This window comes from Elephas maximus, chromosome 19 (assembly GCF_024166365.1).
Source record: "Elephas maximus indicus isolate mEleMax1 chromosome 19, mEleMax1 primary haplotype, whole genome shotgun sequence".
Classification (NCBI taxonomy): Eukaryota; Metazoa; Chordata; class Mammalia; order Proboscidea; family Elephantidae; genus Elephas; species Elephas maximus.
In genome coordinates, this window is record NC_064837.1 from 30,194,993 (window position 1) to 30,216,804 (window position 21,812).

General features: G+C 37.2%; 1 protein-coding gene across 4 annotated transcripts in view; it reads left to right on the top strand.

Annotated features, from left to right (window-relative positions):
• The window catches only part of AP2B1 (adaptor related protein complex 2 subunit beta 1), a 139,150-nt gene that overhangs the window by 51,048 nt on the left and 66,290 nt on the right, over positions 1 to 21,812 (top strand). For all 4 annotated transcript variants that reach the window (XM_049858689.1, XM_049858692.1, XM_049858691.1 and 1 more), the window contains exons 10-14: positions 1,684 to 1,799; positions 3,649 to 3,814; positions 4,548 to 4,646; positions 10,895 to 11,154; positions 17,161 to 17,353. In XM_049858689.1, coding sequence (XP_049714646.1) covers positions 1,684 to 1,799; positions 3,649 to 3,814; positions 4,548 to 4,646; positions 10,895 to 11,154; positions 17,161 to 17,353 — 834 coding nt within the window. The remainder of the gene's footprint in view (positions 1 to 1,683; positions 1,800 to 3,648; positions 3,815 to 4,547; positions 4,647 to 10,894; positions 11,155 to 17,160; positions 17,354 to 21,812) is intronic.

Genomic DNA, 21,812 nt, shown 5'->3' on the forward strand with positions numbered 1-21,812 from the left:
GTTGACCTCCCTTGTTTTTATTCCAGTTAGAGCTTCTTCCATGTAGTTATCATTGATAAATCATTTAGTGGACTAGTAGTTATAAGCAAGAAGTTAATTAACCCTGGTTTCAACTCTGGTTCTGCTAGCTCAGTGGCTTCAGATACTTAATATGCTTCTGTTGCTGCATTTGAAAAATGGAAGTCTGTTTATTTGTTCTTGATATATATCTTTTTTTATCACCATACTTCACATACATTTTTATCAAGGTATAACTACCTACTTACCAACGAAGACAATTTTGGGACAGATTTTGGTAGCATTTGTGCTTTTCCCTGGAAACCTAATTTCAGCCTTTAAGAATCCTGCTTTTTATGTAGTGCTGTCTTATCCCAGGTTGCCTGGATTTGCCTTAAAAGTTTTCCTAGAGTTGTTTCAGCCATGCAAGTTTATCACTTTGAAAGAGTTGTCTAGACCAGGCACAGCTTTTTGGGCAAGGGGTGGGCAATAATTGCCTGTTCATAACTAACCTACCCATGGGATGAGGAGAAGCAAGGGAATTGTAATAGACTTTCTGTATAGCTTCTAAATTGAGCTGCTGCTTTCTTTCAGGGCAGCCTACCCTTATAATGTGTGGTTGGTTTCAAAGATGTGACAAATGAAAAAATGAATTTTAATTTAATGCTAAGCTAAGAGAACGGGGCTTATTAGTGGAAGTTTAGGTGTCTTTAAGAGTTTATTGGAGTTGATGTTTTAGCATGACTGTAAACACAGGTGTTTCTAGTTGCCATAAACGTACTGAGGTAAAAAATTTTATAATTTTGTTATATTAAGTTGGCTAGCGTAAAGATTAAGCAATAAGCTGTTGAGTAAATACCATCGAAAAGTCAACCCCATAGTTCTACCCCTCCACCCCCAGTAATTTTTGCCTTTTTCTTTAAGGAGGAGATAAACCCCTGGCCGTTTTTAATTTCCAAATAAAATGAAGTAATTTTATTTGCTTGAGAGAAGTTAAGGCATTAAGATCAGGAATTCCTCACTTCTTCTGTTCCTTAGTTTTTACCATTTTTGTCTCATCCCGTAATTTAAAAAGAAAAAAAAAAAAAAACTTTTATTATGCCTACTAGAAAAGCCGTATTTGTTCATTGTGAGACTACAAATTAAGATAAACAGAAATAGAACACTCTCTCTCCATCCATTCTCCCAGAGATGCATGGTATACGTGATTTGGTTACATGATTTTAAATCCTTGTTCATGTAGTCCTACATAGGTGTATGTTTTACAAAAATCAGATCCTACTATACATGCACGTAAAAAATTTGGCATCTCATTTCAGAAAGTTTAAAGACACCTCTGCTGTTTCCACTAACACATGAACGCCAGCTAAGAGCCTCCTACCTTGGCTTATTCTATAACTCTCTTCTCAGTTCTACTCTGCCAGCTATCCAGGGTGGTTCTTTTCATTTGAACTGATTTATCTGTCAGTATATTTTGTAATAAGTAAAATTTGGAGTATATGTAAAACTTCTATATATCTACATCAGATAGCCTAGCATCTAGTATATCTTGGTCAAATTAACTGCATAACCTTTTAGTATAGTTGATGCACCTGTATGTTTCAGAGTTTTTTGGTTGTTGTTTTTCTTTTAAGGTACTGTTGGACAGATTGTCTGATTTCTTGTTTTTTATGTTCCTCTTCGCAGCAATCTGCAGAGCGCTGTGTAAGCACATTGCTTGATCTCATCCAGACAAAAGTAAATTATGTGGTCCAAGAGGCAATTGTTGTCATCCGGGACATCTTCCGAAAGTATCCCAATAAGTATGTCCAAATATTTCTGTGTTTCTATGTTTTAAGTAACCAAACCTATTGTCATCAAGTTGATTCCGGCTCATAGCAACCCTATAGGACAGAGTAGAACTGCCCCATAGAGCTTCCAAGGAGCGCCTGGTAGATTCAAACTGCCAACCTTTGGATTAGCAGCCGTAGCTCTTAACCACTACACCACCAGGGTTTCCTGTTTTAAGCAAGACATTTTGTAATTGGCTGAGAAGGATTATTCTTTTTAATGTAACTGGTCGTAATAGGATATTTTATTAAAAATCAGAAACACGTGAGGTAGTTAGCACAGGAATTAAAACCTGGTTTTTCACTCTATTACTTTCAGTTATCACTTTTAGAAGAATTAAACCTATATCTGACTGTATACTGCCCATTGGGATATATTGAAGTTAGCATAATCAGATTCTTTGGTAAAGTTACCATTAAATTGGATAACTGTATATTCTAGGTTGCCTCTGGCATAATCTCAGTTCCTGCTGTTACCCCGGCATATTTAATGACCATGCCCCTTTTTACTGTCAGAAATATCTCAGTTTGGATGATAAATTATACGATTACCCTACCATTAAAGCCAGGAACGTGACAGCTGCGTTGGTCATTTGCGTGTTACCTAGTACTTTGTGGAAAGTTACAGGACACGTAACAATTCAGTCTCAGGCCTTTTCTGACGCGTTGTAGCTGTTCTATACAGACATGCAAAATCGACATTTTCTCCCCACAATTTTTCAAATTGAGGCCTCTTAGTTTATGAAGCAAAAATACCTTTTCAGGTTTGTTTTTGAAAGCAAACTGTTAAAGAATCTGAAAGAGTGAAATAAGAACAGATCTTGTAAGTATCCCAGAATCTCGTTTTGCTTTGTAATCATAGAGATACCTTCTGCTGAAGCTTTTGATTAGTCTTTAAAGTGTTAAGTGTGCTCAGAAACTAGTAAATAGTTCAGCAGGGTAGTGGTTTATTAAGCATTATATGTATATTAAAAAATTTTAGAAAAACTGTTTTTAGAAAGAGAACTGTATACCTTTACCATTCTCTTAGAAAAGGGGAGTGTTGGGCTTCTAAACATCTTGATTAAGGATAAAGATATGTATCTCAATATTATTTGTAGAGAAATACATCCATTTCTGGTTTACGTTAATAAGGACTGTGACAGTTGAATTTTAAGAAAGAGCTATTAAGGGCCTGGATTTATCAGTGGAAGTAAGGCAAACAAGTGTACTGTTGAGTTGTCCACATGTAAATTATTACATAATGTCATTCATTTAATATAGCTTTAAACTATATTAGCCATAGATACGGATTCAGCATGATAAAAATGAGAGAATATATAAAAATCAGAATTTGAATTACTTGTTTCTTAGGAGAAATAAATCATTATTATGAGGGACCTTGGAAGGAAAGAATATAAAGATCTCTATTAAAAAAACAGAGGTGAATTAACGGACAGAGTTATTGTTTGTAGTCTGGATACTGTTTTTGTCTGTTTTCCTGAAAACAAAATGGAATTTCTCTGACCTAGTTATGAGAAAGATTGTTATAAATACAAGGTAGTGGTATTATCTTACACCACAGATTTTTTTTTCCTATGTGAAAAGAGTATCTTATGAGTTTTTATAAAGGTATAAGGTCTAATACTTAAAACATAAATGAAGAATATTAAACATTTATAATTTTCTGACTTAAAAGCCTGTACATTCTCTTGACTAAACGCCTTAGAAATTTGGTGGTTTGTTTTAGGGTGCCTTGTCTGTGGTTTTGCTTTTTAGTTTCACTATTGAATACAGTTCTTAGTTTTGCTTTCAGTAACCATGGTCAATTTTGTTGTATCAGGTATGAAAGTATCATTGCTACTCTGTGTGAGAACTTAGACTCGCTCGATGAGCCAGATGCTCGAGCAGCTATGATTTGGATCGTGGGAGAATATGCTGAAAGAATTGACAATGCAGATGAGTTACTAGAGAGCTTCCTAGAGGGTTTTCACGATGAAAGCACCCAGGTAAGTTCTCTTCTATATCCTGTGTCCTAGATCTCTTTAGGAAGATTTCAGGGAAAGTCAAGGTTAGGCAGTTTCTTGAATGTGTATGAGCGTATTTATATATAGTATGTGTGTATGTATTTATGTATATATAGAAACTGTGTGTGTGTGTTATGTATATATGATATGTTCATTTTTCTTCCACAGGGATGACATTTTTCAGTTCTACCGATTCCTGGCAGAACAATCCTACGTAACTTAGGCCAGTGGTCCTCAAACTGTAGTGAATATCAGGAACACCTGGGGAGCTTGTTAAAGCACAGGTTGCTGGGCCCCACCCCCAAAGTTTCTGATTCACTAGGTCTGCCATGGGGCCTAAGCATTTGCATTTCTGCAAGGTCCTTGGTGACGCTGCTTATCTCCTTGTTTGTCCAGCAGCCCAACCCTCATTGACTGATCTAAAATAATTCTACTGTCTTAGCTCTTGCCCCAGTATGATAGATGAGTCCATAGTTCCTCCAAAGTTGGATCTTTTGGTGGAAGTAAATAATAAAAGACTTGGTGAGGAACCAGTTTAATGTCTATCAGTTAGCATGTACTTTGGTGCCAAAAATGCAATTTGAGGACAGGTGGCTAGTGAGTTTTTAGACGATGAATACGTTTGACTGCTATTGTTGGTAACAACTGAGCTTAGCCTTTGTCTCATAGTCAAAATCAGAAGGGCCCCACAGTAACTCAGATTATGTCTGTTTAGGTGCAGCTCACTCTGCTTACTGCCATAGTGAAGCTGTTTCTAAAGAAACCATCAGAAACACAGGAGCTGGTCCAGCAGGTCTTGAGTTTGGCAACCCAGGTAAGAAATCTGGACAAAGTGAGGGGTTGAGTTGTCTTGTTTTAAATTGTAGGAAATTATGAAACTCTTCCCGGGAAGGTTCATCTAGGGAGGTTTCAATTGGAAGAGGTATAGCCTTTAAATCTTGTTAAGATATAAAAACGATGCTTTTTATATGTATTCCATTGAATTCTAACTGGTTGTATGGGTTTTTAAATGAGCTAACTGACTCCAATTTTCATGATCATTCATGAAAATTGAACTTAGACCCTTTAGTGAAGGGCAGGCTGTTATTGTTAGGTGCCATCAAGTCAGTTCTGACCCTCATGGTGACACTGTGTGTGCAGAGCAGAACTGCTGCACTGATTTTTCAACGCTGTGACCTTTTGAAAGCAGATCACCAGGCCTGTCTTTCAGATGCCTCTGGGTGGGTTTAAACCACCAACCTTTTGCATAGTAGTTGAGCACTTAACCATTTGCACCACCCAGGAACTACTTAATGAAAAAAAAAAAAAAATTTTTTTTTTTTTTTTTGGACATACTAATATGAAAATGGCACTGATCTGACAGTACCTTTCAGGGTTACTTAGTTTCAGCTTTCAGATATAGGTACCATTACAGATGGGAAATGTTGGAGTAAAGATCTCATGTAATGTTCTACCTTCTAGAATGGTTGCCTTTTTCTTAAAAGAAATTTTTTTTTCACAATTTTTCAAAATTGTGGTAAATATATAGGTAACAAAATATTTGCTATTTCAGCAGTCTTCAGGAAATAATTTTAAAGTCCTTAGGTTGCTTCCTTGAATTAATTTGGTATTTTTGACCCTCCTTAGGGTGTTTTTTTTTAGGGTGTCAGAAGAAAGATGTTCAGATGGATTCTGATGTCAGGAATGTGGCAGCCAGCCTGAGAGATCAGGTCACCATTTTAGAGCAACAGAAACCAAAATTCTTCTTCCAGTGAACTGTAGTAGAACGATTATCAACCCATCATAACTTAGCGATGGTCTTCATTGAAGTCGAGAATAGGTTTTAAGTTTGTCTACACATGGAATCTGAGTCATATATTCTACCATTTTCCTTTCTTTTTTATCTTTTTATAATGGTATATTACCAAATTTAAAACCCTTTCACAGTACTTAGTTCTGAGCTCTCATCTTTCCCGCTATTAATTTTCATCTTTCTAATGTATTTATAAGAGCTCTTTAAAGTGTTTTTTTAAATTTCGGGCATCTCCCTTTGCCTGAAGCAAAGCAATTTCCATAGCCATCAAGGTAATGATTATTCAATGTTATCACTATTGAATTGCGCATTCTAGACTTTCTGTGTCTAGACCTTTGATAACTCATTTGTATCTCTGTTACAATGGATTCAAAACAGTTTTCTAAAGGAAATTTTGGCTTTGCTCCCTCTTCTCACCTCCAGATAGATATGGGATAGAAATTCTATATTCAGGCAAGTGTCCTTGGCAGGGTCCTCTGTTTTCCTAAGTTCTCAACCCTGTCTCTAGCTCCATTGTCTGTTAAGGCCTATGTATTTGTATTTAACAGGTAGCATATAATAGCTGTATTTTGGATTCTTGTCAGAGTTCAAACTCAATCTCATTATCACCCAGTATTTATCCAACTTTGACTGAGATGAAGTGTTCAGGGAGAATTGCTTAAAGGATACAGGTCTCTCCATTCTTACAGATAGCCTGAAATTCACCCCAGAATCAAACCAGATTACTAGAGAGCTGGGTACCCAGACTGCATTGTATTTGACGTTTAATAGAATTGTTTTTACAGAATTACACTGATACCGTCAACTTGTATTAAGGGTTGTCATGAGAAACTATCCTACTTGGATCTGTTGTCAACTTGTTGTTAGTCATTGTTTATTCCGTTACATGTTTTCTTCATTATGTGGCCCTGTTAAATTCCTGACAAGTTTTGGATCTTCCTGTATATTGGTGTATAATTGACTGCCCCCTGACTGGTTTACCTGACTGGGCTTCTTTTCATAATGGTTGCTCAAAATCTTAGAATCAAACTTAGGGACCTCCCATAGTAAATGTGTATCCATTGTAGCATGCATTTTTCTGCTTCTAGTTTTAATTTATGCTCTCTAGCTTTATATGCATTTTCTTGTAAGCTTTATTAAATCCTTCTCTAGAAGAGGGTGGAGTATAAATAAACCAACAGACATTTCTGTTTCTAGACTTTCTGTACAGGGACTAGTACAGAATCTTAATAAGAACTATCATTTGTATAGTGCTTACTGTGTATCATGCATTCTGGTAAGCAGTTTACATATTAACTCAGTTAATCCTTACAACAACCTGATGAGGGATGGTGCTGTTACTATTCCTGTTTTATAGATGAGAAAATTGAGACACAGAGAAGTGATTATAAGAGGGAGCTAGGACTCAAACCCAGGTAGCCTGGCACCAGGGTCCTTGTCCTTGTCCACTATCCTAGTCCAAAGGTTGACAGTGACTTCGAGAGTACATTCCCTGCCTGCAGTACTATTGCGCCTAAGCTAGCACATGAGTAAGGTTTCTAGTTTTGAAATGTTTGTGGATGATGATTTCATGTTTGGCTGTAAATGACTAAATAGGCAATTTCTGTAGGCCTGCCTTTTCTGTCCGATTAATTAATGAGGCCTGAGGAGTTACCACAGAAGAGTAAACACATGTATGTAAATCTTTTTCACTTTCGCAGGTATTCTCTGAGATATTTTCTCAAGTTTGTGGAATAAGAATCTGATACTTATGGTTGCTGAGTACCAGTTTGACAGTAGTGTGATCCACTGGGTAATGTTAATTTGAATTAGGTGGTGGGATTCTGTTTCTGAACAGAAGTATCCAGGCCTTAGTGGTTATTCCTGCTGCATGGGAGAGAGGTCTTCATCTTAACATCTCTACCTATTGACTAGGGACCACCATCGTCAAAATCTCCTGGGATGCTTGTTAAAAATACGAATTCCTGGGTCCCACTTCTGACATAATGAGTCAGAACCTCTGTGGGTAAGGCCCTGCAAACTGCACTTTTTTTTTTCCTCCAAACTGCACTTTTAATAGCTTTCCTGGTGTGTTAAAATGGTGATACACGTTGTTTAAGAACTACTGTTTTAGAGCTTACCTAGTGAGGATTGTTTTGGAAGCTCTCAAATTTTTACAGGTATACTATTATCTTGAGATCCTGAGGAAGGCCTGAGGGCTAGCAGTATAATAGATCGAAAACCAAATTTTCAGGTCACCAGGCACACAATTAAAAAAAAAACACATTGCTGTTGAGTCGATTACAACTCATAGCGACCCAATGGGACAGAGTAGATTTGCCCCATAGGGTTTCCGAAGAGCAGTTGGTGGATTTAAACTGCCAACCTTTTGATTAGCAGCTGAGCTCTTCTGTTTTCTTGTTTGTCACACATATTTACTGGGCCTGATTTATTGTGCTTCCACCTGAGTAAGGAGACAGTAAAGGGCAGCTCACAGAAGGCCTAACGCACCAGACTTTAGAACAACAGAGCTGGAGCAACAGGAGATCCTTGCCTACTCTTGACTTCAGTCTTGAAAATTTTGTACTTGTTTTTCATAGGACTGTATTTTTTAGTCAGTCTTCTATTAAAATTCAAAGCGTGTGTACCCTTTGATGCAGTAACTCTGTCTCCAGCAATTTACCCTATTGCAGTTTTGAATTTGAGGGACAGGAGGGCTTATAAACTTCTTTCACAGAAACTTATAATTTTGTGAACACCCATAGGAATTTTTGAGGAGTCATTTGATTAGATATTTGCATAATGTACGAAAGAGATAATTTGCGATATAAAATAGTTTTTGATTGGTATATTATTAAACAATGTATTATATTATAAATATCATTTGAATGTCTTTAACAATATTGCTTATCTATAAAGACAAACTGATTTTTCCAGCTAATAAGTGATGTGCAGTGTTCATTTTAATTTTGTAATAAATAGGATAATTTGTCTGCAAATTTTAAATGACATGTGCTTTAGGGACTAAATGTATAGATTAAAATTTAACTTTGAACCTGTATGTAAAAAAAGGGGGAGAATTACTTTCCTGACCTTGTTTTTTAAAAAACCTGTATTTTGCTCTTTTGAAAGATCAGCTTGTTTTTTTCTTTTCATAATGCTCAAGCTTTGTTTCCAAGTGAAGAGCTGAGTGAGAAGGTTTCAGACTATTTATAAACACTTACTCAGGAGCAAATTACTCCCCCTAAAAAAACAAAACAAAATTGGTTATTATTATCACTTTTTTTTTTTTTTTAAACTCTGGCATTTCAAATAGTAGAGACATTTTTGGTGGTGATGATGATGACGTGTGTGTGTGTACGTGTGTGTGTCCCCTCTCCTCACGTCTTGACATGGTTAGGTTCCAAAGAGAAGGATGTTATGCGTAATTGGCGTCATGTGAAAATGGAGGCTGACCGCATCATTCCATAACTGCCAAACCTCTGAGAATCAGCCAAGGTGACAAGTAACCTTAACCATCATAGCCAGTGTTATTGTCACCTTGCACCTCGGCATTTGTTATGTACGTCGTTAATGTGCAGAATATGCGGGTAGTAGATTTTTTACTGTTGACGTAAACGTGAGATGCTGGATAAAGAGATAATGAGTGGGGAAAAGGTGTATGTGCATTTCCATTAGAATAATGTAATCTGTGAATGTGATAGATTATCTGGAAGTAAAAATTACCATTTTTATACTCTATTAACTTGTTGTATTGCAGTGTTCTTTATGTTTTTTGTCTGTAACCAGTAATCCATTTTGAGTGCAAATTAAACAATATAACACTAAAGGGGGAAAAAAAAATTTTAAATCCTGTTGTCAAAAGCCTTCGGGGTGTCTGCTGGTATTGAGCTGAATGATAAATGCCTTAAATGGCTGAATCATGAACCAATTTATCTGCTCATTTAGAAACTCACTTGGAAGCCCTCAAATTGGCCCATCCAAAGAAAATATTTGTGTGTGTGTGTGTGTACTTTTTAAATATGAAATTGTAGCAGGAATTATTGTTGTCTTTCATAACATGATGCCCTGGAACAACTCAGGTAGAAGAAGTGCTGCCATATAGATGTACTCAAGGAGCTAAATGCCATGGTGTTTATTTTCAGTTTGTAATAATTATAATAAATAAAAGGTAGGAGAGCACAAAGAAAGAGGCAACAATGTAAATGTCCCCACAGAGCACTAGTAAATGATGATGCAGCGGTGAAAATACAGAAACAAACTGTAGCTGGATGTGCCAGTGTGAAAAGCAGCTTGCAGAACGCTATATAGAATATGAAACTGCTGTCATACGGAATAACTATACGTGTATGTGGAAGCTGTCTGGATGCCACGTTGTTAACCATGGCTACTTTGGGGATGGAGGATTGATTGGGGAGGGTTTGGAAGATAGGAGGAGATTGATTTTTACATCATACGCTTCTCAATTGTGGTGTGGCAGTTGTAACTATTTTTAACCATGAGCATGATTAAAATTATTTAAAAACCACTACAACAAAAAACAAGACTACCAAGCTCAAATGTCACCCCTTTTAGAAACACTTAAGTTCTGTCTTTAATAGTTTCTGATTACTTAGGTAATAGTGCCTCTCAGCTGCTAACTGAAAAGGTGACGGTTTGAACCCACGCAGTGGCTCAGCAGAAGAAAGACTTGGCGATCTCCTTTCTTAAACACTGCAGCCAAGAACACCCTGTGGGACGGTTCTGCTCTGTTACGTGGGCTGCTCTAAGTGAAAGTCGACGTGACGGCACCTAAAAACAACAGTCTCTCATATTACATTGTACCAATATTCTGGGAACTCCTTAAAGTCAGGCAGTGTGTATTGTTACCTCTTTATTTCCAGGGCCTAGGCAGTGTCTCCCATAGGAAGTAATAAATATTTGAATGAAGAAAGAAGGTAGGGTGACATATATGTAAGATATATGTTCTGAATAATTCAGCTAATATTTGTCATTTTTATGTCCCAAGGTCAAGTTCACTTTGACCAGACTAAATCTATTATTTTCCCTTTTCCAACTTATGTATGACTTTGAGTCATAGGACTAACTTATCTGAATTTATATTTAAACTCCTTGAAACTTTAGAAATTACATGATTATGACTGTATTAAAAATTACATTGAGCAGCTATCTTCTTAATGGCCAACTCTGCATAAATTACTACAGCATTGCCTTGACAAGAAACCCAGCAGTTTGGGTTTCTGTATGGAGAAAATTCCATCTAAACTTTCTTGCTTTTGCCTTTTCATTAGGATTCTGATAACCCTGACCTTCGAGACCGAGGCTATATTTACTGGCGCCTTCTCTCAACGGACCCTGTCACAGCCAAAGAAGTAGTCTTGTCTGAGAAGCCACTGATCTCTGAGGAAACAGACCTTATTGAGCCAACTCTGCTGGACGAACTAATCTGCCACATTGGTTCTTTGGCCTCTGTGTACCATAAGCCTCCCAATGCTTTTGTAGAAGGAAGTCACGGAATCCACCGCAAACACTTGCCAATTCATCATGGGAGGTAAGCAGGTGAACTAGGTTTGAATGAAAAGTGAAAGACCCCTCTGCATAAGTTACTGCATAAGTATGAGAGTAGGTAAAATGATGACTTTAGAAAATTGTGGTAGAGACCACATTCTAAGTTGATAAAGTCTGAAAGTTGGTTAAGTTTCCGGTAAGATGAGGTTAGAAATATTCCTAGAGTTGAAAACTTAGAAAAAAAGCCTGTATACGTAGGTTTAGTTACCTTTATCCTTTGGTTGAAGCATATGGGTAACATTAGCAGATACTTCTCATACTGTAAAGCCGATAATGAAATAATGCAGTGCTGTTCTGTCAAAGCAGCCTAGATTCCATGTGGACATAGTTCTTCAGTTACCTATACCTTTTTTACCAAATTAAAATGATCATATCAAAAAGGAAATTCTGTTATAAACAGACTCTCAGGTAAAAGGGAGCTCTTGCTTTGTAGCTCTCTTAAACTTTCAATTAGGGAGGAGCAGTATTCTAATAAACTTTTATAATGAGTATCTCAGAATCTTTTCAGAATTACCTTCCCTCATTAATCGTAATGAACCTTAATATAAGTAGAAATTGATCTCATTTGGTTACCAGCCATAGCTCTTAACTACTATGCCACCAAAGTTTCCAGAAAAATCTCACTAGGTGTTTTGAATTCAGTTGTATATAGCTTACTATGCACATCTTTATCAACTGCTCCGTGGAGATGAGGTGGTAAATAGTTGTCTAATTTAGGAAAATCTCACGTTTTAAAAATACTGCTTAAACCGTGACAGTTTATGGAGTTATTTCCAATGAGTTCATAATGGGAAAAACTTTCATATTTTTTATATATTCCACTTAGAAAGAATGCATGGTAATGATTTACCAGGCTACTAACTTTTAAAAACTGCAGGATCATTTACTTCTTTCTATCTAACTCACTTTACCTTTTCATATTTCTCTTTGCTTTCCATTATAGTGAAAGAAAATATGTGCAGTGTTACCTATTCTGCCTTCTCTTTAGAGGTACTATTAAATCCATGTGTTCTGTCACATTTTCTAAATGGCATATGTCAGAAGATGATAGAATTTCATGGGCGAAGAATACCGTTTATGGAGATTTCATATATTTCTTGCCAGGTGTATATGAAATTACTTCCCCTTTTGACTTCTTTCTTTATGTTTAGCTCCGCGTATAGATACTTCTCATCTTGGCTTCTTTGATGCTTTTTTCCTTCTAAGTCAATTTTCTTAGATTGTTTTTCTCTCTTTAATCTTTGCAGTTCCATGTTCATTCTCTTTTGTGATCATTAATCATGGTTGTACCACAAGGCTCAGTCTGAACCTTCTATTACTGTGCTTCTCTCTGTATTCCCTTAGGGAACTTATCTGCTAACCACAGTTACCACCAATATATTACAGGGCTTTGCAGTTTACACCATGTTCTCATTTGATCCTCACTATGTATTTTGATGATACTGCAACTATTTTATTGATAGGAAACTTTGTCTCAGAGAAGTTGTCACCAGTATGCAACTAGTAATTGAAGCCAGCACTTGATGTCAGTCTTCTGGTTCTAGATCCCCTGCCCTTACCACTACCTCCCTCCCCGCCCCCATTGCTCTGGTGATTTTTCCTGAGATGTATGTATGAATTTCTTCCCAAGCCTGCTTCTCTAGCTCTGAGCGCCAGTTTTAGCTGTCTTTTGGACTTACTTGAAACTTAACAGAATTGAGAGCTGTGCATGTTATTTTTCCTCTCGTCCCTCCAGATTTTCCCTCTGATTATTAGGAGCCTCGTTTGTCTTCTGCTACTAAATTTTTCTATACTTTGCTCTATGTTCAAGTATGGTAGAAACCTACCTAGATTCTTTTGTTTTATTTTTAGGAAAGCTCTTGTTTATTAATTGAATTTTTGTGATGTATTTGTTACTTTTTATTATGTAAATCTTAAAAACCGTGGAAGATAGAATAGTGTAATAAATTCACGTGTCCACAGTCAACTTCAATAATTATCAATATTTTGTCAGTCTTGTTTTATTTATCATAAGGGTCTCGTGTATTTTAAATCAAATCCTAGTCATCATATCATTCCACCCATAAGTACTTTACCTTGGTATCTGTAACAGATAAGGACTTTTGAAAAAAATAATCACGATATATTAAGTCTAACAAAATCGGAAATAATTCCTTGGTATCATTCGATAAGCAGTATGAAAACCTTCAAATTTTCTCAATTGCCGTTCTGTATTCTCTTTTAGAGTTTGTGTAAGATGTTACTTTTTCCCTAAATTTGTGGAAGAATTTAGTGAAGCCATCTAAGCCTTAGATTTTCTTTGTGGGAAAAATTTTTTTTTTTAACTGATATACATTTTATAATCTAGCATTAATCTTTAGTGTCTAGCTTGATGAGTGTTCACATATGTATGTATTCATATAACTATCACCCTGATCAAATGTAGAATATTTCCAGCACTCTAGAGGGTTCCTCATGCCCTTTTGCTATCAAGAACCACTCTCTAGAAGTATCCACTGTTCTGACTTCTTCATTATAGATTAGTTTTGCCTGATCTTTAGCATCATAAATAGAACCATATAGTGTGTATTCTTTTGCATCTGGCTTCTTTGACTCAACACGTCCACGAGATTAATCTGCTTTATTCTACCAGTACTTTTCTATTGGTGTATAGTTTTCTGTTGCATGAATATGTAGCAATTTCTTTATATCTTCTACCTCTCAGTTGTTTCCATTTTGGGGCTATTATGAATCAAGCTGCTATGAATATTCTTGTAGATGTCTTCTGGTAGACTTCCATACTCATTTCTCTTGGATCTATCCCGAGGAGTGGATTGCTTGGGTCATAGAGGACGTGACGTGTGTGTTTAGCTACAGGAGATAACTGCCAGTTTTCTAAAATGATTGTACCTGTGCACACTTTGTCCAGCAGTGTGTAAGAGCTCCAGATGATCCACACCCTCGGCAACCTTGGTGTAGTCAGTCATTTTAATCCTAGCCATTCTAGTTGGAATGGTTTTTAATTTGTATTTGCCTGATAAATAAGAAACTCTTCTTTTCATGTTTACAGACTCTTAGCATATCTTCTTTTATGACGTGCCTGTTCAAGTGTTTATTTTTATTGAGTTGTCTTTTTCTGAATAATATAGGAGTTCTTTACATAACATGGATACAAGTCCTTTGTCAGATATATACATATATATATGTTATGAATTTCTTCTCTCGGTCTTTGGAAAGTACGTTTTCCCAGCCTCTGGGTTTTTTGTTTGTTTTTAAAGAACGATTATAGAAACTTCATTTGTAATATCCTAAAACTGTAAACAACCCAGATGTCCTTCAAGAAGTGACTGGTTGAACAAACTAGGGTATATCCACACCATGGAATACTGCCTAGCAATGAAAAGGAACAAATTATTGTTATGTCCGACAACCTGATCAATCTCCAGAGAATCATACCAAGTGAAAAATGCTGATCCCAAAGGTTACATACTATGTCATCCTATTTGTAAACTTTTTGTGTGTGTGTGTGCTTTAGGTGAAAGTTTACAGCTCAAGTTAGTTTCTCATATAAAAATTTATACACAGATTGTTATGTGACCCTAATTGCTCTCTCTATAATGTGACAGCACACTCCTCTTTTCCACCCCAGATTTCCCGTGTCCCTTCAACCAGCTCCTTTCTGTTTGTGCCTTCTCCTCTGGCCTCTGGACAGGAGCTGCCCATTTAGTCTCGTGTATCTACTTAAACTAAGAAGAACACACTTCATGAGTATCGTTTTATGTCTTATGGTCCAGTCTAATCTTTGTCTGAAGAGTTGGCTTCAGAAATGGTTTTAGTTCTGAGTTAACAGAGAGTCCTGGGGCCATGTCTTCTGGGGTTCCTCCAGTCTCAGTCAGACCATTAAGTCTGGTCTTTTTACTAGAATTTGAGTTCTGCACCCCACTTTGCTCCTGCTCCATCAGGAACTCTGTGTTATATTCCCTGTCAGGTCTCAGCCTTTAATGTTATCTTTTGAAGAAGAGACTTTCTTAATTTTAATGAAGCATAGTTTATCAGTTTTTTTTTCTTTTATTGTTAGTACTTTTTGTAGAAACTTTATCTACTCAAAAGTCATAAAGATGCTTCCCTAGGGTTTCACCTATGTTTTACCCTTCATTTAAAGTCTAATTCATCTTTAAATTTTTATGTTGTGAGGTGTAGAGGCAAGGTTCATTTTTTTCCATAGAGCCGTCCAGTTGACTCAGCACTGTTTCTTGAGAAGATCATCATTTCCTCCCGCCTAGTCTTTAATATCTCTTGGAACTCACCACTTTTTATTTTCACAGCTGTTGGGCTTTTGTTACCTTCTATATAGGTGAGAGCATTAGCAGTTTAGATTACTCTTAGCTGATCTTTGTGTCTCTTCTCCCAAGTTCAGTCTATTATACACATAGCTGCTAAAATAATGTTAATTTTAATTTCTTTGTTCAGAAAGTAAGCGTAATTCTGAATTGCCTTATCATACCAAAAATTAACTACCCAGACTAATATTCTAAGTTCTATTTTCTCCATCTTCTCTTCCAAATCTTACCAATTCCAGTCTCTGTTTCTCTGTATATGTACGTGTGTGTATATATATATGTATGTATATATTTTTAAAGTCAAATCATTGACTTTAATCTCTGTGCCTTTGCACAAACCATCCCTTCCTCTTTGGAGGGTCTCACTCTGGTAGTTCTAATAATTTTACTGTTCCTCCTCAAAATCTAGTTACAACACCATTCTTCTCAAGCTTTTAGAATTAACCCCACCTGGTTCATTTTGCTTCTTTGCTATATTTTGTCAATATGCAGACACTCCCATAATACCCTTTTATGCTGTGTTATACAGTGAGTGTGCTTTTCAGTTCTTTGTGAATGTCGACCTTTTTTTTTTAATAATATTTTGTTATTGATGAAAGTTTACACAGCAAGTTAGGTTTCTTTTTGACAGTTTCCACACAGATTTATCAAGGACATTAGTTACATTTTTCACATCATGTTAACATTTTCTTTAATTGTATCTGGTTGTTCCATTTCTAGTACTCTAGTTTCCCTGGTGCCTTATCTTCTCATCTTTGATTTGGATTACATGTTGACCTTTTGGACCCCTACAGATGTTTTTTTAGTAGAGCACTGATCTGTTGGGTCATATCCTTTATTTTGTGTGTCGCTCTGCTTTTCTGCTAAAAGGTGATCTCAGGAGATAGTTTTAAAATCAGAGTTTAAAGATTGTCTCAGGCTGATAGTCTTGGAATCCTCCGGTCTCAGGTAGTCCAGTTAGCCTGGCCTTTTTTAGGGATTTGAGTTTCGTTCAGCATTTTTCTCCCATTCTAATCAGAATTATCTATTGTGACTCCAGTCAGATCAGTCACAGGTGGCAGCGAGGCACCATCTAGTTTGTCTGCTCTCAGGGTAGTTGAGATTGTGGCTTGTGTAGGCTGTCAGCCCTGTAGACTTGTTTCTTCCCTGAGATTTTGGCTTCCTTTTTAGTCTTTTTCTTTGGATGAGTAGAGACCAGTATTCACGTCTTAGATGGCTGCTCACAAGCTTTTAAGACCCCAGACCCTATTCACTTCACTAGGATACAGAACATGAACTTTGTGTTCTGTATTACGCCGGTTGACTGAGTTGTCCCATGAGACTACGATCCTACGTAAATGGTGACTTTTTGTTAGAATGTAAGCTTTGTGAGGCAGGAACCTAATTTCCTGTTTCTTCTGTGTTTCCTCAGACTTCACCTTACCTTGCTCTGCCATAGAGTAGGTGTTGAATTAAAACTAACTGACTAGGTTACATGGTATATATTTATTTTCATTTTATCAACTGTATTTTGATAAAGCCAAGAGTTGCTGTCATCTCTTCATGTAAATCAACAAATGGTTATAAAATAAGCGGCTTTTTTCCTCCTGTGTTTTATAGTTATATATCTTACTATGTCCTAGGTGATACTGATTTTTCTCTTTGTCCTCTTCATGTGTGTGTGACTGCAGCACTGATGCGGGTGACAGCCCTGTTGGCACCACCACCGCAACCAACCTGGAACAGCCTCAGGTTATACCCTCTCAAGGTGACCTTCTAGGGGACCTTTTGAACCTTGACCTTGGTCCCCCGGTCAATGTGCCACAGGTATCATCCATGCAGATGGGAGCAGTGGATCTCTTGGGAGGAGGACTAGATAGTCTGGTAAGCATCTTCCTTCCCCGTTGTGGTTATTTTTTGTTTTTTATATGCTAGAGAACTTTATTCAGCTTTTTAGAACTGGAACTTTTGTTGAGCAATAGTGTCCTTTGATAAAGGACAGTGTTAACTTGTCTTTAGAGAGTTAATTGTAATACTATTCATCTTTGGTATGGGATTTATCTGCAAGCATACAGGATTCTTTTGTTGCCCTGCCTTTAAATAGAGGTTTTTGTGTTTAACCAACCTGTTGTTCAGCAATCTTAATGTTTAGTATCCTTTCCAGAGCTGGTTATTGCCCCTGCTTCTTAACTCTGGATAAAAAAAAAAAAACCTGGAAATTCCCCTTTTGACCTAAATGGCATTAAAGTGGCCTCATAGAGATCATCCTACATTGAGGCTTTCAAGCCTTTGCCCTTTATATATTTTATTGGCTTATGCCTTGTCTGATTCCAAAAGGTTTTGAGGCAGCCATTTGAACCCTTTATGTATAAATTGTACCTTTATTGCAGTTTGGAAGACTGCTTAATTGGTTCTTTTTTTTCCTTTGTCCACTTCTTCCTCACTCCCCAGTCTTACTTCCAATTTAATTAGCTTCCAGGATTCTAATACGAAAAGGCTCCAAAGTATTCCGTAGTATTTGTGAATATATGCACCAATGGGAACCAAGATTATCTTTTGTTGTTATACAAGATAAACAAGCGATATTAAGATGACCTTTCATTTGTGGAGCAAAAGGTCAGAAAAATAACAGGTCTCATCACCATGTGGGTCCCTGCGAACTAGGTGCTCATTGTAGTGAAATTAGACAGTTTTAGCTAGACACAAATAAGATGTTTGTCAGCCTGATGACTATAAAGATGCCTGACAAATTGATTTATTTCCCAACATCAGAAATTAGAAGGCAGATGCCATAAATACGGAAATATATATTCTCAGAGATCACATAAACAAAATAACCTCACTCTGCTGCGTACGCTGGCATTTCTGTTCGACTTTATGAGCAGTATTATGTCTGGGGTTCATGCCTGCTAGTACAGGTGCATTTATTTCTTACCTGGCAGAGAGAGTAAAGAAATAGGATTGTAGGTACATGTCTGTGGGTTGTGCATTTACTAACTGAAAGTCACTGCTTCCAGAGTCTATACACTGACTGAGCTCTGGACTCCAGCTTATTTTGACACAAATGAACACTCTTGTCTTTCTTGGGAATATAAGCATTTGCTTTTAATGTTTATATCTTTAATGAATGGAGTTGTCTGATTGTGATAAGCAGAATAGCTTTCTATATGATCATTCTGCATTTTTATATAGCCTATTTATAGACTCAGGAGACTGACAGATGAATATTTAAGTATTCATGGAGATTCCCAAGGATCCCTTATAAACGTATGTATAAAAAAAATAGCTCTTCCTAGTCTGTTGATACAGCAACTACAACTTGAATATTTACATTTTCCTGAAGTCTGTGGCTTAACAACCCCACTTACTACTTTGCCTGGTGACTTACTACAAGTGGTCTTATTAAACCTAAAAATGCCAAGGAAATTAAACTGGAGACATGGAGGGGAGGAAGAGGCCCTGTGTATCAGTGTTGCTAGGCCTAGGATTCTACACTCTTGTTTCTTAACCCACTGTAGCATGGAAGAAAAGAAATAGTTATTTCCATTTGACTTTTTTTTTTATTAGCTCTTTTTAACCCCCAAAATCTATTGAGTTTTGTCCTTATATTTTATATAGCTGGTCAGTCATCTGTTACAATTCCTGAAAGTATTCCTCAGATACTCTTGCTTGGATTGTAGTAGCCAAGTAGCACATGGGCTTCTTTTTCTTTTTAAGGATAAGAAATGAGCTGTTTTTCCAATTGAGTTTCTAAATATTATATAAAACCCAGTATATATATAATATTATATAGCCTTTGTTATGTAGACCGAGTAGTATTGCTATGTAACTCAAATTTTAGCTTTTCCTGACTTTGGGATTTAAATTAGTATCCTTGGTCTTATAGCCCCAGAACTGTTCACATGCAATTTTTCTTCAACCTATTCTGGGATATAAGTATATCCCAGAAATCAAAATGAGGAGTAAAATCCCTGTTTTTACTTTGAATTTGTATGTGGTTAAATATGTATTCACTGAGGGAACCAGGATTCTGCTTAGTAGGCCTACATCTGACTGTGTAGAAGGTGAGTTTCTATGGCAGCACTTTGCCACTTTTAAAATGCTTTTGCTGTTCTTGTGCAAATTATTTAAAGAGGAAATTTTCAAAGCTGTCACTTAATCTGTGTAGACAGTGGCATTTCTTCAATGAACCCTTGCCTTGGAGCAGTGCTTCTCAAATAAACGCACATATGAATCTCCTGGAAACCCTGGTGGCATAGTTGGTTAAGAGCTATGGCTGCTAACCAAAAGGTCGGCAGTTCGAATCTGCTAGGTGCTCCTTGGAAACTCTATGGGACAGTTCTACTCTGTCCTATAAGGTCGCTATGAGTCAGAATTGACTCGATGGCAGTGGATTTGGTTCGGGTTTTTTTAATGAATCTCCTGAAGACCCTGTACAAGAGATTTTTGATTCAGTTGGTCAACGGTGGGGCCCGGGAGTCTGCATTTCTGACAAACTCTTAACAAGCTCCTAGTCCATGGAAATGTTCTTCAGCTTGGTGTTTGCACTGTTAGCTTCTGATAAACCCAGATGCCTTTTTCTCTTGACTTTAGTAGTAAACTCTCTCCTGGAAAGAGGACTCCTCTCTCCCCCAAATTGAGGGATGGCAAAAAACTCTTGAGATTATTTTTTGTTAAAGGTCTTTCATTTACCTTCCAGAAAGAATAGTGTTGCTAGGAGTAGTAGAATTTGACCCAGACTCCCCTTTAAAACATGGCCAGGACTAGAATTCTATGGTCATCTGGGAGGCAAAACTCAGGTGAGCTCAGTAATCATTTCAGAAAGGCCCCTAGACTGTTGCTGCTGCTTTTAAATATTGGTTTCTAACAGCCTCACCTATAGAGGTCAGTGGTGTGCTGCTATGAAGCAGCCACTAACCGCTTAGTACTTTGAGGTTTTATGTTCTCAACCCCGGCTGCATAATTCAAAACCAAAACCATTGCTGTCCAGTCAATTCCAACTCATAGTCAGATCCTATAGTGCAGAGTAGAACTGCCCTATGGGGTCTCCAAAGAGCAGTTGATGGATTCAGACCACTGACCTTTTGGTTAACAGCCAAGCTCTAAACTTCTGTGCAGCCAGGGTTTGGCTGCATGATTAGTACCATATTAAACCCAAAACCAAACCAAACCCGTTGCTGTCACTAGTCAGTTTCGACTCAGCGACTGTATAGGACAGAGTAGAACTGCTCCATAGGGTTTCCGAGGCTGTAAATCTTTATGGAAGCAGGTTGCCACATCTTTCTCCCAAGGAGAGCTGGTGGGTTAAAACTGCTAACCATTTGGTTAACCCCTTAACTGCTGCACCACCAGGCCTTCTAGTACCACATTGGTACCATATAAGAAGAATACTTTCAGTGCTTGGGCCCAGCCTTAGAGCAGTTAAACAGAATCTCTGGGAGGCAGGACCTAGACTCTGGTATTTTTTAAACGTTATCCAGGTTATTTTAATTTTGTAGCCAGGTTTAAGAACACTGAGTCAAATGAAATTCCAAACGGAACTAAGTAGAAAAGGTAAGAATCGATCTCTAAGCCAGGACGGTGACTTCCACAGAAGAACTTACAGGCTCTAATTCTAGCCTAACATTCTTCTGGCAAGCTTCTTCGGCGGCACTTCGAAAAACAGACCTCTCTTACTTTACTTTTGTTTTTTTCCCAGGGTACTTCTTCATTGTGATTTTCTATTAGGTGATCTGACCTATTAGAAATTGGCCAAAAGGTCAGTTGGACCAATTTAGATTTATTTCCTCCGTCTCAGGGTCTCTTTTTTACCCTTGTTCACTTCCCCTAATTGGAGACTGCACAAATTGAAGGCATTTTGTATTTCAGATTGTTTACCCATTTCCTGTTCCTGTCTTAGAACTTACTGTTAATTAGAAGATGGTTGTGGTCTCCCCTTTACATATCCTGGTGATCCTCCCATTAGATATCTTGCTGTCCTTCATCTTCTTTCATTATCCCATTTTTGAAATTTTGAAGTTCAGTGAATTATGGCTTTTTCTGGAACTGTCATATTCAAGGAACTAGTTATCAATTTACTTACTCTTTATTAATGTCATTATTATTAGTCACAACACACCTGAAGGCCCTAACCTTCTTCCATTAGTAATAGTGATTCTTAAACTAAGTGAGGGTGAGATGGGAATACTGCTGGGATATAAAACAAACATACACTCACACACATTCACACACATACACCATCCCTCCCAGGTGATACTTAATATGCCTTTTTTTGGCAGGGGGGGGGAAGCAAGAATCTTTGAAATTAGGCAGATCTTCAGATTTTTAAAATGGAATGCCTCTT